Below are 16,043 nucleotides of genomic sequence, written 5' to 3' on the forward strand. Positions count from 1 at the left end.
TAAAGACACCGCTCATCATGCCCCGCCTCTTCCTAGTGTGGACCAGTTCTGCTTACCAGCCTTGTCGTCGAGGGGCGGTGCCCCACGGCGCAGGCCGGAAATTGTAGGCGCCGGGTCCGTTGCGCCATACTGGAGAGTCCTCCGCGCGTGTGATCTCTGCAGGTCTTGTTGGATCCCTGGCGCTGTTCCCTGAAGAATCTCTTACCTACACTTTCCGGCTTTTGGCGGCTTTTGTCTCTTCTCTCACAGGAGAATTCTGCTGGCTAATAGTGCTTCAGGCGAAAAATAAAACCTTGCCAGAAAACTAGACACTTCCAGTAGAGCCTCACACACTCTCCCCGCCTTCCGGTCCAAAAGGCATAGCCTTCCTGACTTCTCACCCTGTGTACTGGCGGTGTCTGTCTATCTAATGTAAGTGAATCGGAGTACTTATTCTTTTGCTTCTGCCTTTTGCTCAATATTGTTTTTTTGTACACTTGTAGTTCATTTTCATTGCTTCAGAATAGTCCTTTGTATGAATATACCGCAAAAGATCTGCTCTGCTAATAGATTTTGGAATTGTTTGCAATTTGGGGCTATTAGGTGCTATAGTTAACATTCTTGAGCACACATTTCTATTGGGTATATATATACCTGGGAGTGTAATTGTTCTGTCATAAGGATGGCTGTTTGGATTTGGGAAGTAACACCAAATTCTTTTCTAAATTTTCTAATTTTCATTTTCACCATCAGTATAGGGGAGTTTGCAGGTGATGTTCCATAACCTTGCTAACCTTTAAAAGAGAATTCCCGCTGTGGCCCAGTAGGTTAGGAGTCCGCTGAGCCCCCACCCTGGCCAGGAACTTCTGTATGCATCGGTGAGGTTTAAAAAAAAAAAAAAAAGAAACTTTAGCCCTAATCATATGGATTTTAATTTTCTTGATTATTAGTGATATTCAGAACACCTTTTTGTATATCAGCCATCAAGATATCTTTTTTTTTTTTTTTTTTCCTTTTTAAGGCGGCACCTGTGGCATATGGAAGTTCCTAGGCTGAGGTTGGAATCTGAGCTGCAGATGCTGACCTACACCAGGGATTGAACCTGAATCTTCTTGGATACTAGTCGGGTTCATTACTGCTAGGCCACAACGGGAACTCCAGGATACTTCTGTGAAGTGGATGCTCAGGCCTCTTGCCCATGTTTCTTTTGGGTTGTTTTCATCCATTTGTAGGAGTAAGTACTTTATCCTGGAAACAAGGCCTTTGTCAATTATATGTGTTGAAAAATATCTCCTCCCACTGAAGTATATATTAACTCTCCCACTGTGATTATCTCCTTGTAATTTCATCAGTTTTTATTTTCTTGTTATTAGTGCACACTAAAAATACAGTTGATTTATTTTGCTGGTGAATTTAAAGTTTTACCATTATAAACTATCCCTCTTTTTCTCAGATAATACTGTTTTACCTTAATGTATACTTTGGTAGTAATATAGATGAGCCAGCTTCCTTTTGGTTAGTGTTTGCATAGTCTTTTTTGACTTTTTACTTGCAACTTTGTCTCTCTTTTTATTTTTATTTTTTTGCAACTTTGTCTCCTGAAGACAGTATATACCAGAAGCAAACACCAAGATGGGATTACACCTGCAAGTACTTTGTTGGGGAAATGCCTGTGTGGGAACATCTCAAGGAAACCAGAGGAGGCAGGGAGTTGTTAGACCTTGATGAAGGTATGAACTCTGTGAAGAAAGAGGGGGATAGAAGTTTGAGTGAAGCTTTTTTTATTTATTTTTTTGTCTTGTTGTTGTTGTTGTTGTTGTTGTTGTTGCTATTTCTTGGGCCGCTCCCACGGCATATGGAGGTTCCCAGGCTAGGGGTCGAATCGGAGCTGTAGCCACTGGCCTACGCCAGAGCCACAGCAACGCGGGATCCGAGCCGTGTCTGCAACCTACACCACAGCTCACGGCAATGCCGGATCATTAACCCACTGAGCAAGGCCAGGGATCGAACCCGCAACCTCATGGTTCCTAGTCGGATTCGTCAACCACTGCGCCACGACGGGAACTCCTGAAGCTTTTTTTAAAACATTCTTATTGGGGGTGTTACTTATATACATTAAATGATATTGAGGTATCATTTACATCCTTTTTTTTTTTTTTTTTTCTTTTTACAGCCACACCTGTGGCATATGGAAGTTCCCTAGGGGTTGAATCAGAGCTGCAGCTGGGGCCTACGCCACAGCCATGGCAACACTGGATCTGAGCCCAGTCAGGGACCTACTTTAGAGCTTGTGATAAAGCCGGACACTTAACCCACTGAGCTAGGCCAGAGGATCAACCGACATCCTCACAGAGGTTTGGTCCTTCACCTGCTGAGCCACAATGGGAACGCCAGTTGAAGCTGTTTGTTTTTCTGGCTGGTCCCGCAGCTTGTGGAAGTTCCCAGGCCAGGGACTGAATCTACACCATAGCAGTGACCACACCAGATCCTTTAAGGATTTACAGGTTTACAGGTTGATGGATATTTGAATTATTTTCACTTTTAAGCTATTAAGAATAATGTTGCTATGAATAGTCTCATGCTGCTTGAACACAAGTGTTTGTGTGGACATATTTCATTATTTTTTTTTTTAATATTGCTGCACCCACAGCACATGGAAGTTCCCAGGCCAGAGACTGAATCCAAGCCTCAGATGTAAACTATGCTGCAGCTGTGGCAACACAGGATCCTTTAACCCCGCTGTGCCAGGCCAGAGATGGAATCCAGACCTCTGCAGCCATCTGAGCTGCTGCAGTCACATTTTTTTACCCGCTGTGTCACAGTGGGAACTCCACATATTTTCATTACTTTAGGGTAGATACCTAGGGTAGAAGTTGTTTGATAAATTTCATGCTTAACATTTTGAGGAACTGCCAACCTGTTTTCCAAAGTTATACTTCACTTTTTTTATTTCACTAGCAGTGTTTGAGGGTTCTTATTTCTCCATATCCTCCCCACCACTTATCACCTGTGGTTTTGACTTGCTCCTAATTACTAGTGATGTTGAGCATATTTTCATTATCAGCCAATTATGTCTTTAGAGAAATGTCTTCAAATTGTCCTTTTTTTGTGTTGTTTATCTTATTAGTGAGCAATTGTTTTTACATATTCTAGATTGTCCTTTATCAGACAGGTATTTTCTCCATCTGTGTCTTGACTTTTTCATTTTTTTAGTGGTATCCTTCTTTTTTTTTTTAGGGGGCATATGGAAGTTTCTGGGCCAGGGGTCGAATTGGAGGTGCAGCTGCTGGCCTACACCAGATCTGAGCCGTACCTGTAACCTACACTGCAGCTCTTGGCAATGCAGGATCCTTAACCCACCGAGTGAGGCCAGGGATTGAATCCTCATCCTCAAGGATACTAGTCAGATTCATAACCCACTGAGCCACAATGGGAATCCCATATCAAATGTTTCTTGAATAGATCATTTCTTTGGTGTCATTTATAAGAAATCTTTGTCTAGTTAAAGGTCATAAAGATTTCTGGAGTTCCTGTCATGGCGCATGAGGAATCTGACTAGGAACCATGAGGTTTGGGTTCAATCCCTGGCCTCACTCAGTGGGTTAAGGATCATTGCCATGAGCTGTGTGTGGTGTAGTTGCAAACGTGGCTTAGATCTGGCTTTGCTGTGGCTGTGATGTAGGCCTGCAGGTGTAGCTCCGATTGGATCCCTGGCCTGGGAACCTCATATGCCACATGCGAGTGCAGCCCTAAAAAAAGCCAAAAAAAAAAAAAGTCATAAAGATTTCCTTTTATGCTTTTATTTAAATGTTTTATACTTCTTACACTTAGGTTTATAATCTGCTTTGGGTGTCTGATGTGAGGTAAGGTTCAAAATTCCTATTTTGGCATGTATGTATCCATGTATCCAGTTACCCCAGCACAACTTGTTGAAGTGTATCTTTTCCCCACTAAAACACATTGATAGCTTTGTTGACAAACCATTCCCCATAAATATAAGGGTTTATTTCTGGACTCAATTTTGGTCCACTGACCTAATGTCTTTCCTATACTGGTAACCACTCAATTTGCTTATTTAAGAAATCAGGTTGGTTTCATTTCCATATAAACTTTAGGCTCGGTTGTCAATTTTTGCAAAAAAGCTTGCTGACATTTTTAGTTAAAAAATATTTATGGCCGCAGCTGAGACATATAGTAGTTCCCAGGCCAGGGGTTGAATCTAAGCTGCAGTTTCCACCTATGCCATGACTGCGGCAATGCTGGTTCCTTTAACCCACTACGCTGGGCCAGGGATCAAACCTGGGCTTCTGCAGTGACCCGAGCTGCTGCAGTTGGTTTCTTAACCCACTGTGCCACAGGGAGAATTCCATGTGTTGAAATTTTAATATTGATTGCACTGAACGTATCAACTAATTTTGGGAAATTAACAAATTAATACTATTGAGACTTACAGTCCATGACCATGGACTATTTGTCCATTAATTTAAATCTTTAAAAATTTTTCTCAGTAATGTTTTACAGTTTTTGATGTATATCTTACACTTCTTTTATTCAGTTGCTAGGTATTTTATTTTTTTGCTATTTTAGAATTGACTTTAATTTCATTTTTGGGCTTTTCATTGCTAGTGTAGAGAAATACACTTGGTTTTGGTGTGTTAATCTTGTAGTATTATTGTGACTTACTGAACTTGTGCTTAGTTCTAGTAGATAATTTTGAGATTTCTTAAGGTTTTCTATATACAGGAATATGTCTGAAAATAGTTTCACTTCTTTTCATTCTGATTCAGTCCACTTAGGTGATGAAAGCCCCAAGATATCAGCTGTGCAGAAGGCTTAGCAGGAAGACAATAAAAATTGCGGCAGGACTGCAGTAGAAGGATCTTAAAAGGGGGGAAGTTCACAGGAGTTCCCGTCATAGCTCAGTGGTTAATGAATCTGACTGGGAACCATGAGGTTGTGGGTTCGGTCCCTGGCCTTGCTCAGTGGGTTAAAGATCTGGCATTGCCATGAGCTGTGGTGTAGGTTGCAGATGCAGCTCGGATTCGGCATTGCTGTGGCTCTGGCGTAGGCCAGCGGCTACAGCTCCGATTAGACCCCTAGCCTGGGAACCTTCATATGCTGTGGGAGCGGCCCTAGAAAAGGCAAAAAGACCAAAAAAAGGGGGGTGGGGTGGGGAGGGAGTTCTGACTGTGACTCAGCGGGTTAAGAACCCAACATAGTGTCCATGAGATGTGGGTTCGATCCCTGGCCTCATTCAGTGGGTTAAGGATCTGGCATCTGGCATTGATGCAAATTGCATCGAAGGCTGCTCAGATCTGGTGTAGCTATGGCTGTCGTGTAGGCCTGCAGCTGCAGCTCCAATTCAACCCCTAGCCCAAGAACTTCCAAATGCTGCAGGTGTGGCTGTAAAAAAAGAAGAAAGAAGGAAGCTGGGAGGGAGGGAGGAAGGAAAAGAAAGGGATGCAATAGGGAAGATTATGATAGAGTATTTGGAAAAAATTAAGAATCCATATGTAGCAAATTGCAAAAGTAATGAAGCAATTCTTCAGTAAGGACTTTGTATATAATAATGGTAGAGCCACACAACTTAATATTTCAAGCATATTAGGAGCTTGGCCTTCCCAAGGATGGAAGCCAGTTTCCCAGCCTACAACTAAGGATCAGGCTTGCTTCAGATTCAGGTCCTGGCCAGTAAACATCTATCTTGCTTTTTTTGGGGGGTGGCAGCACAGGGTTATCTGCAGGATACCTGCCACTGTCATTAACACAGACTGCAGTGTCCATGTCCGTGGTCACACTGGTGACTTTATCACAGCTCTCCTGCCCCTGTTGTGGCTGGGATGTTATCTGTGGCTACTGAGCTTGTGACACTATCCCTCTGGGAGGTTCTATGTGCTACCTAATTCCTTTTTAAATTCCTTACAGTGAGCACAAAATTTATAAGGAAAACTCCCGACAGATACAATTTCCAAGATACGTGGAAAGCCGCCAAGGTAGAGGAGAGTAAGTATAATTTTGTGCTTAAAAAGATGTGTATTTGAAAAAAATGTTAGATGCAGAATGTTGCCTTCGAGATGGATTAGCAATGGGATTCTGCTGTGTAGCACTGGGAACTCCGTCTAGTCACATATGATGGAACATGTAATATGAGAAAAAAGAATGTATACATTTAAAAAAAATAAAAAATATGAAAAAAACTTTATTGAAGTAGAGTTGATTTACAGTGTTGCATTAGTTTCTGGTATACAGCTAAGTGACTCAGTTATATAATCTCTTCCATTATGATTTATTACAAGATACTGAATTTAGTTGTTACACAGTAATTCCTTGCTGTTTATCTGTTTATATACAGTAGTTTGTATCTGCTAATCCAAAACTATAATTTATCCCTCTTCCCCCCTTTCTCCTTTGGTGTCCCTAAGTTTGTTTTGTATGGCTATTGAGTCTTTCTGTTTTGTAAATAAGCTCATTTGTATCATTTTTTTGAACTTCACATAGACGTGATGTCATATGATATTTGTCTTTTTCTGACTTCATTTAGTATGATAATCTCTTGGTCCATCCATGTTGCTGTGAATGACATTTTTAGGGCTGAGAGTAGTCCACTGTGTATATCTCTATCTCACATCTTCTTTATTCATTAATCTGTTGAAGGACCCTTAGGTTGCTTCCATGTCTTGGCTAATTAATGTAAACAGTGCTGCTATGAACACTGGAATGCATGTATCTTTTCAAATTAAGAATTTTGTCTGGACAGATGCCCAGGAGTGGGATTGCTGGATAATACAGTATATTTTTTAAGGAACCTCCATACTGTTTTCCATAGTGGCTGCACAGATTTACTCCCAACGGTAGTGCAGGAGGGTTCTGATTTCTTCACACCCTCTGCAGCATTTATTTGTAGACTTTTTAATGGTGGCTCTTCTGACCAGTACGAGGGGGTACATCATTGTAGTTTTGACTTGCACTTCTCTAATTAGCGATGTTGAGCATGTTTTCATGTGCTCGTTGGCTATCTGTATGTCTTCTTTGGAGAGATGTCTATTTAGGTCTTCAGCCCATTTTTTGGATTGGGTTGTTATTCAGTTATATGAACTGTCTATATATTTTAGAAATTGAGGTCTTGTTGATCACATCATTTGCAAATATTTTCTCCTGTATGCAGTCTGTCTTTTATGGTTTCTTTTGCTGTGCAAAAAGCTGTTTGAGTTTGATTAGGTCCTATTTATTTATTTTTACTTTTCTTTTTTAAAAATTAAAAAAAAGGGAGTTCCCGTTGTGGCGCAGTGGTTAACGAATCTGACTAGGAACCATGAGGTTGCGGGTTCGATCCCTGGCCTTGCTCAGTGGGTTGAGGATCTGGCGTTGCCGTGAGCTGTGGTGTAGGTCGCAGATGCGGCTTGGATCCTGCGTTGCTGTGGCTCTGGTGTAGGCCAGTGGCTACGGCTCCGATTTGACCCTTAGCCTGGGAGCCTAGATATGCCGCGGGAGCGGCCCTAGAAAAGGCAAAAAGAATAAAAATAAAAAAAATTATTGTAGTTGATTTACAATGTTGTATTATATTTTTGCTTTTCTATTGCTTTGGAAAACTGTCCTAAGAAAACACTGCTATGATTTATGTCAGAGAATGTTTTTCTGTGTTCTGTTTGAGGAATTTCATGGTGTTATGTCTTATAGTTAAGTAAATTGATGAGTGTTTTTTGGTGTAGAATTGTATCTCTAGAATTTGGTAACTGAAGTTGGCTCTAGAAAAGGGAGCTGAGAGGAAACAAAGGAGCCTGATTTTTCCATGAAGTGTTTTGGTATGGTGTGGACTTGGTACATGGCAAAACCAATTAGAATAAAAGGATATTGAAGCTAATGAATGACATTAAGGGAACTGCATGATAAGCTGTGTTTATGTTTACTTTTTGCTTTTTAGGGCCATACCTGTGGCATGTGGAAAGTTCCCAGGCCGGGGGGTGGAATCGGATTTGCAGCTGTAAGCCTATACCCCAGTCACAGCCACACCGGATCCGAGCCACATCCTCAACCTATGCTGCAGCTTGTAGCAACACTAGATCCTTAACCCACTGAGAGGCCACAGATTGAACCTGCATCCTCATGGATACTAGTCAGGTTTGCCACCCTCTGAGCCCAGAGCTCCGATATGCTGTGTTTGGAAAGCTCACTTAGGCAGCCCTGTGAAAGACGGATGGGAGTGGGGAGCCAAGAGTATTTGGGAGCAGAGAAACACATTAGCCAATGATTATAGTAACTCAAACTGGAAGTGATGGGGTTATGAAGGCAGTGATGGGGTTATGAAGGACAGAGAGGAAGAAGTGAGTTGGAGCTATTTGAAAAGATAGACCTAAAGGGCCGACTCTCCATATCAAGAGGTGTATCAATCAGGGTTCAATCAGAGAAGCAGAACCATATTAAAGAGACAGAAGCTTTCCAAATTCAAGCGCTAAACTAAGTCTCTACAGTTTTGAGTCTGATGCTAGAACACTGGTCTAGCTAAACTGTCTCGGGATCCAGGTGGGGTAGAGGTTTGATTTTGATAGGGAATCCTTTTCTTTTTGGGGGGCTGTGCCCATGGCATGCAGAAGTTGCCAGGCCAGGGATCAAACTGGCACCATAGCAGTAACATTGGATTCTTAACCCACTGAGCTATCAGGGAATTCCTTGATAGGGAATCCTTGAGAAGGTGGTTTAAGGGTAGGAGCAGCTGGCTGTCCAATGAAAAATGTTGATATACATTCACTAATTCTCTCCCTCATAGTAAGGTTTCAAGTAAAGCATTATAAAATCCAAGTTATAAATGCAGTTTAATGGGTACCTACTATGTGTGGGGCACTCTACATATATTAGGTGATTTAACAAAATCCCTGCAAGTCTGGCATTATTATTACCATTACATAAAATGAAACAGAGATAAGGTGAAAGACAAGAAAATAGGCTAAGACAGGTAATAAGCAGCGATCTAGCATTCAAATTTCTGACTCTATTACCACTAGCTGGGGCATGGTGAGGGAGTTAAACTACTGAAACTGATCTGAGTCCCTATTTTCTCAAATCTCACAAAGATGGCACTATTCTATATGGGTTAAAGATATATTAATTTATTACAAACAGTGTGTGCTGTAGGGGTTTAGTAGTTAATTCTTTTAAGAACTTACACACAGGAGTTCCCGTCGTGGCGCAGTGGTTAACGAATCCAACTAGGAACCATGAGGTTGCAGGTTCAATCCCTGGCCTTACTCAGTGGGTTAAAGGATGCCCCATTGCTGTGGCTCTGGCGAAGGCAGGCGGCTACAGCTCCAATTAGACCCCTAGCCTGGGAACCTCCATATGCCAAGGGAGCGGCCCTAGAAAAGGCAAAAAAGACAAAAAAAAAAAAAAAAAAAAGAGAACCTACACACAGCGGCTGTATCAGACTCAGCTAGAGTTTCAGGAAATTTCTCAGGGACCACTGATAAAAGTGTAAATAGGAAGTTAATGATCTGGGAGGGAGAAGTTAAGCTGTGAATCTCAGTCTCTTCACTTGAATACAGCCAGGAAAATTTCTGTAGAATTTAGTTTCTTCAGACCCTCAACAATCAGAATGTCAAAGAAATTCAATTTGGCCAATCTGAAGGCTCTTTTCATCTTATAAACAAAACACAGCACTTTAAGAAAAATACTTAATTTAATTTTTTAGGAAAAGCTACGTGATTATTTAAAATGTGAAAACCACATCTGATAAACTGGTGTTAGTTTCAGGAACAATAGGACATCTTATTACCATCACAGTCACTTCACAAGGAATCTGTTTCAACAAAGGTGGGCAGCTGACTGCAGGCCCGTCCACTGCAGGTCCGTAAGCGCAGGCACCTGGCTGCTCTTCTCATGTACGGTGGGACTCCCCCATCTGCCTGGGTGTCCATTGAAAGAAAGCTCTGGTGTCTTCCAGGCACGTTGTGACCATGGCTTAGAGGTAGGCACAGAGCCGCTCCAGCTGCCCGGGATTCCTATTACTTAAGAACAGCAGCTCCTTTTTCCCTTCTTCAGTATGAGCTAAAATGGAGGCAGACACAGAGAGCAGTTTTCTCCTGCAGCCTCATGTCACTCAGCAAATTCTGCAGTCAGAGATGACATTATCCAGATTCTGCTCTCATGTAATTAGCACTCCCAAGAGACCTCATTTCTAAACCTTTTATTCCCCTACGCCCCCAGTACTATTTTTCCTATGCATAATTTTGCTTTCATATACAGAGACTAGGACAGGATGGCAAGGATTTGGTTTGGTGCTGGAATAGCCTCCACACACTATCAGTTACCCTGGGGGTGCCCTAGCATATGAGCCTCTCAATCCAAGATTGTTGAATGATGAATAAATGCAACAGTGAGTGTGGCAGCAACCCAAGGACCTGGAAACTCTGCCAGTGGCCGGGCTTGGTCTGGCCTCCTCTGTGAGCACGAGCATCTTACTCAGGACTAATATGATAATTATAGGGAGAAATTTAATGTCTGTGGTACATTAAACTTTTAACTACCCCTCCCCAACCCCACGCCTTCTGTACCCATCTGGTCAGCCAGAAAGAAGTCAAGATAAAGGGAAAAAAGATGAAATACAAATTACAGGCTGCTGCTGAGGGAAGAGGAGATAAAGGCTCTGACTTAGTGGGATTCTTCTGTGAGAGGAAAAAATTAAGCAACTGACCTTTTTCATGTTGAAGCCAGTTATTCTCCAAATAATACTGAATACAACTTTCAAATTCCTTTGGGTTGTAGTTGGAAACCAGGATGGGAATAAAGGGATCCAGAGCGTCAAATCCTTCCTGGAGAAGAAAAAGGACATAGTATTTGTTAAGTGACAAAGCAGCAGCGATAATTTTATTTAAACATTTTAAGGGTAAGTTCTTTGCTTTTGTTCTATTCTATTCCCCCTGCTCCAGGGCTGGCTACTTTTGCTCTGTGTGGCCACAAATACTATATTTAAAAAAGAGATAATGTTTGGGGGGGGGGTGGAGGGTGTCACTTATCTGAGTGGGTATACACATAACATACATATTTAAATTTTTTTACATTTCTGACTTTAACTGCTAACAACTGTTTGATAGTTCAAATACTCAAAAACAGAAAATAAACAAAATGGAAGAAGATGCTAAATAGAATACAAACTGAAACAAACGAATCAAACAGAACACAGAAGGGAGGAGGAAGACTAACCCAAACCAGCTTCTGAACAGAGTATTTGAGCTAAAGGTCCCTTAAGGCAAAAGACAAAAATCTGCTCTAAAAGAAGATATTAAGTCTAAATAAAACACAAGTAAAAAAAATTTCTTTTGAGCTCTGGTCTGCAGCTTATTTTTATAGCCAAGGGGTAGCAGTTCTGAAACTACTTTTACTGTGATCTGAGATTGAGCTAAAGGGTAAATAGTGTGAATTAGAACAGATTTTTTATTGTTGGAGATGAGGGTTACAGGTATGGAAAGCTGTGGGGTCGGGGGCTAGCCTGGAATGGAAAGAATCAAACTCATGGTTTTTTGAATACAGAGAAACAGAGATGTGTGTGGACTTGTATATATATAAACAAATATCTGCATGTTGTGTGTACAGGAATGGTACACAGATCTGTTTACTAACTGTGCTGGAGGGCCTAGAAGAGATGACAGACACACCCCAGTAGCACTTAGGTCTTGGTTTCTAATACCATTCTCCTCTAAAATGAACCAAAACTCTTTGGAGAAATGGCTGATTCTAGGGCCAGGTATGGAAAGTACAAGATAAGCCTGGAACATGTTCTTGTGCCAAAAGTAAAATGCTTCAATAATGGGGACAGTGGAGGGAGGGTAGGGGGAAAATGATGGGGACATGTTCAAAGAAGCCACTTTGAAGGGCTCCTGTTGGCGAAACTAGGATAATTTAGGCACCAGAATAAATAATGGTAGTAAAAGTTTAGAGCTCAGTAAACAAGAATCCACATGTCCATGTTGAAACAAATAAATATAATAAGAAAGGAAAATCCTTACATTTAAGAGAAAGCTAACTGATATATTTAGAAGAAATGATAGCTAGAAAATATTGTGCAATTATCATAACTGATTTAGGGGAGAATGAGCAATGGAAACTAAAACTAGTAAGGGGAAGTTTGAGTAAAAGGATATTTACCTAGTCTCAACGGTATCTCCACAAGATACTTATTTATTACAGAGGAAAAGAGTAATTTTACTGAGGAGAAATCAGGTGGATGGCACCTTAACTAAGCATTCGAAGCTTATACTGCCAGTAAGAGAAGTGTCACGAGCTTCCTGGTATTATACACTGAGAAGACCCAATATAATCTCTAGCATCACATTTACTCAGGAAAAAACATCAGATAACTAGCATGCACTCTTCAAAAACAGAGATATAGATATTAAAGTTATAAGAGACAAAGACTGAGGAACTGGCCCCTATCGATTAGAGGAGACTGACAAGATACAACAATTGAGTGCAGTGCATTGTCCAGGACTTCCTTTGCCTGTAAAGGTACTGGGATAACCAGGCAAAATCAGAATAAATTCTATAGATAGGTAACAGTATTAGATCAGTGTTAATTTTCTGATTTTTATAACTATGCTGAGGTTGGTTATACATTAGAATAGTTTTAATTTTCGAAAATATGCATTATTTAGAGATAAAAGAAGACATCATGTTTTGGGTCACTATCACATAATTCAGAAAAAAAAAGTTGGAGAGAGAAGAATAAAGCAAATATGGTAAAGTGTTAACATATAAAACATCTAGGTGAAGTCAGAGTAATACAGTTTTTCTCCAAGTTTGAAATCATGTCCTACCCCCTCCAAATTTTATATATATCTTAGACAGAATGACTATCTAAGGGCAAACAAATTTTCCAGTGATTTGACCTTTCCCAGCAACTCCTGGGGCAGATAAGCATTCCGTGGCTTAAAGAGAGAACCAGTCTGGCTCACAGTCAACACAATGGCACCTCCTTGCTGAAAGAAAGGAGAAAAGGCTAAATTTAAAAAAAGGCTGAAAAAGATAAAAAAATGCATTTTAATCACCTGCAGTTTTTGTTCTTGTTGCTATGCAGTGGTAAGGCAGTATGATCTAGCATAGTTAAATGGCAACTAAATTGGTTATTAATTCTAGATTTGGCTCTGACAATAAATTGCTTGCTACATCTTCAATCTTAGATTTATCCAAATCCTTTCCAAAGCTGCTAAAAATAACACCTTGAACAATGGCAGGAAAGTAAAATTATTCCATATTTAAATAAAATGGTTTTGAATAAGTGTACTCCAGTGAAGCAGAAAGATAGGAAACCAATACAGAGATTCAAAACTTGGTACAGTTATGGTAATGAAATAAGATATATAAGAATTTCTGTCCATAAAATTAGAGACTGGTTAGTATTAGGGATGAAGCAGTTGAACATCTTTAAAACAAAAATATCTTTCTTTCTGAAATGTGTTAGGCATCACATGCACTCACCCAGTCATTTTTCACCATTTTCCTCAGGTTGTGAATAAGCGCTAGCTCTTCTGGGGCAATCTGCACATTGGTTGGTGTGTGTGAGAGAGAGGTAGAGAGGGCGGGGCCGGAGGAGAGAAGAGAACATTACTTCCTTTGCGATGCTCCCGAGGTATCTGAATTGACAACTAAAAAATTCTCAACCACTACGTGACCAGAGTCCCTGAAGGTACAACCTCTGGGATAAGCTACATAGCCATTGGCCCTCAAACTGCCACGCTCCTGGAGATCAAAAACAGTCACTGAGGGAAAAAAACACCCACCTTAAACCACCCCCTTCCTTGATGATTCTGATCTTCTCCACTTAGAACAGAGAAATCATTAAAAAAATTTTTTTGGCTGCACTCGTGAAGTTCCAGGGCCAGGGATCAAACCCGCACCACAGCAGTAACATGGCTGGATTCGTAACCTGCTGAGCTACCAGGGAACTCCCAAGAGAATATCATTTTGAAAAGAGAATAGAAAGGAAAAAATCGACAGAGAAAACAGCTTCTTTTGGGTTTTAATTTGTAGAATATATTTATTTTTGCAGACTAAGTATATGTTTTCATTTGCAGTAAAAAAGTGTATTAAAGAGTACATTAACAATATAAATGATATTCTGTGGAATTTTTATTACTTTTAAAGTATAAATTATTAACCCATAAGAGTAGTTTTAAATAAAATTAAGAAAACAGCTTTTGCTGTCATGCTGTTGGTACTCAGTGGAAGACAGTACATGCATCACCTTCTCCTTCTGATACTATTTTCACTATACATTTCAAATATCCCAAGGCAAGAAAATATGCTGCATGGTCTAAAAGGCTGTGTCCCAGCCTAGGCATATGATGGTAACAGAAATCAGAGGAACCAGAATAGGAAACTCAGCTTTCTTACTGGGCTTTTATCTTCTCTCTTCAGCGTGGTCCTTCCCCAGAGAGCATTGACCCCATCCACTGCCACCAGGAGGTGAAAAATACCCAAAGAACTTTGCCTTTTAAGCTCTTTGAGCACAATTCCAACTGCATCTGTGGCATTCCTCACTCGCATTATGCCCTGTAGGGAAAGAGAGACAGTGGCTTGCAGTCCTACAAGAGGCTGTTTCTGGGTACGACACAGTACACGTTCAGTGTTTTTAATACCTGTTCCACTACTTCTCCCAGAGGACGGCCCTTCTCAGTGCTTTCTCGCTTATTCCAGACGTACTTCTCTTGAACTTTTATCTAAAAATAAAACCCAAAAAAGGCCACTTAGCCTAAGGATGAACCTATCCCTAGCTAAGAAGGTAGGAGGTTAGGGTTGTTTGGAGTCAGTTTTAATCTGGTTTTTTTTTCAGGCCTTGTAAGAGAACTCAGCAGGGAAGTGAATACTTTCTAGCCCATTTCTGGCCTGGAGCTTAAAAACAAACAAAAGAGGGAGCTCCCATCGTGGCTCAGTGGAAACTAGAAACAAATCTGAGTATCCATGAGGATGCAGGTTCAGTCCCTGGCCTCGCTCAGTAGGTTGGGGATCCAGTGTTGCCATGAGCTGGGGTATAGGTTGCAGACGGGGCTTGGATCCCACATTGCTGTGGCTGTGGCGTGGGCCAGCAGCTGCAGCTCCGATACAACCTCTAGCCTGGGAACTTCCATATGCTGCAGGTGTGGCCCTAAAAAGCAAAACACAAAACAAAACAAAAAAACCAAATGGTACACTTGTCCCAACTACATTAGTTCTCCACAGCCTACTGGTACTCAGGGCACAAAGAAGATAAAATCTTAAAAGACTGTACAGCACCAAACTTCTGAGAGTCTAGTCACCTGACTCAAGAAATGTTCATTTGCAGTTTTGAAATTCTTCAGCCAGGTTGAAGCCTCTAAAGGTTGATCAAAGCGCTGTTTGTTGTAGTTGGACTGCAGTAGATCCCGGCAGTTTTTGACCCAAATATGAGCTGATCAAAAGGCAAAACAAAACAAACTAAGCAGGAACCAACCATATTCAACTCCAGATACTCTGTGGCTCTTTAAGTTACAGGAGATGACTTTTAGTTTCCCATACGCGTTCTCAAAACCCTCTTTCTTCAGAGGTTTACTTTTTCATCTGGTCCATCTTAGATTAAATACTGTCATTATACACAATACATAATAAATGGATTAAAAGTCACCTCGACCCTCTGGCAGGTTTTAAAGACAGAAAACATAGATGCACACAACTCTGAACAAAACAAGGGGGGATATGTGCAAAGTATGAGACTTTAAATTTTTAAGTTCCACACTGACAACCTAGAGTGCTGATAAACAGTACCATGTCTAAAGCTCTATGAGTACTCAGAATTGTGGCTGATGGCAGTAAAGCCTATGGTGACCTCTAAGGTGGGAGTTTATGCTCTTCAGCATTACCTATCAAAGTGAGGACTGATGGACCAAAGCAGGTCATTCTCATCATCAAAACGTTCCAGGAGTTCCCATCGTGGCGCAGTGGTTAACGAATCCGACTAGGAACCACGAGGTTGCGGGTTCGATCCCTGCCCTTGCTCAGTGGGTTAACGATCCGGCGTTGCCGTGAGCTGTGGTGTAGGTTGCAGACACGGCTCGGACCCTGCG

The 16,043-nt window shown here is 41.1% G+C and overlaps 1 protein-coding gene and 1 long non-coding RNA gene across 21 annotated transcripts in view; one reads left to right on the top strand and one right to left on the bottom strand.

Moving 5' to 3' along the window:
• Positions 1-126: 126 nt before the first annotated feature.
• The window catches only part of LOC100525517 (uncharacterized), a 44,593-nt gene continuing 28,676 nt past the window's right edge, over positions 127-16,043 (top strand). For 3 of the 6 annotated variants that reach the window (XR_014844111.1, XR_303110.4, XR_014844110.1), the window contains exons 1-4: positions 127-411; positions 1,584-1,709; positions 5,905-5,982; positions 10,735-10,855. This is a non-coding gene — a long non-coding RNA (uncharacterized LOC100525517). Of the gene's footprint in view, positions 412-1,583; positions 1,710-5,904; positions 5,983-10,734; positions 10,856-11,063; positions 11,096-16,043 lie in introns of those variants that run through there. The other 3 variants (XR_303112.4, XR_014844113.1, XR_303111.4) reach the window with 3 other exon arrangements.
• DAP3 (death associated protein 3) overlaps positions 9,631-16,043 on the bottom strand; it is a 36,198-nt gene continuing 29,785 nt past the window's right edge. For all 15 annotated transcript variants that reach the window (XM_085022763.1, XM_021089713.2, XM_085022756.1 and 12 more), the window contains 7 exons: positions 15,261-15,391; positions 14,604-14,684; positions 14,359-14,517; positions 13,444-13,503; positions 12,855-12,944; positions 10,664-10,781; positions 9,631-10,017 (listed from right to left, as the gene is read on the bottom strand). In XM_085022763.1, coding sequence (XP_084878889.1) covers positions 9,932-10,017; positions 10,664-10,781; positions 12,855-12,944; positions 13,444-13,503; positions 14,359-14,517; positions 14,604-14,684; positions 15,261-15,391 — 725 coding nt within the window. In that variant the 3' untranslated portion in view covers positions 9,631-9,931. The remainder of the gene's footprint in view (positions 10,018-10,663; positions 10,782-12,854; positions 12,945-13,443; positions 13,504-14,358; positions 14,518-14,603; positions 14,685-15,260; positions 15,392-16,043) is intronic.

The sequence above is a fragment of the Sus scrofa genome, chromosome 4 (genome assembly GCF_054392235.1).
Source record: "Sus scrofa isolate SSC_HxYL_T2T_F1_AM1 chromosome 4, Sscrofa_HxYL_maternal_Yorkshire_Landrace_v2.0, whole genome shotgun sequence".
Taxonomy (NCBI): domain Eukaryota; kingdom Metazoa; phylum Chordata; class Mammalia; order Artiodactyla; family Suidae; genus Sus; species Sus scrofa.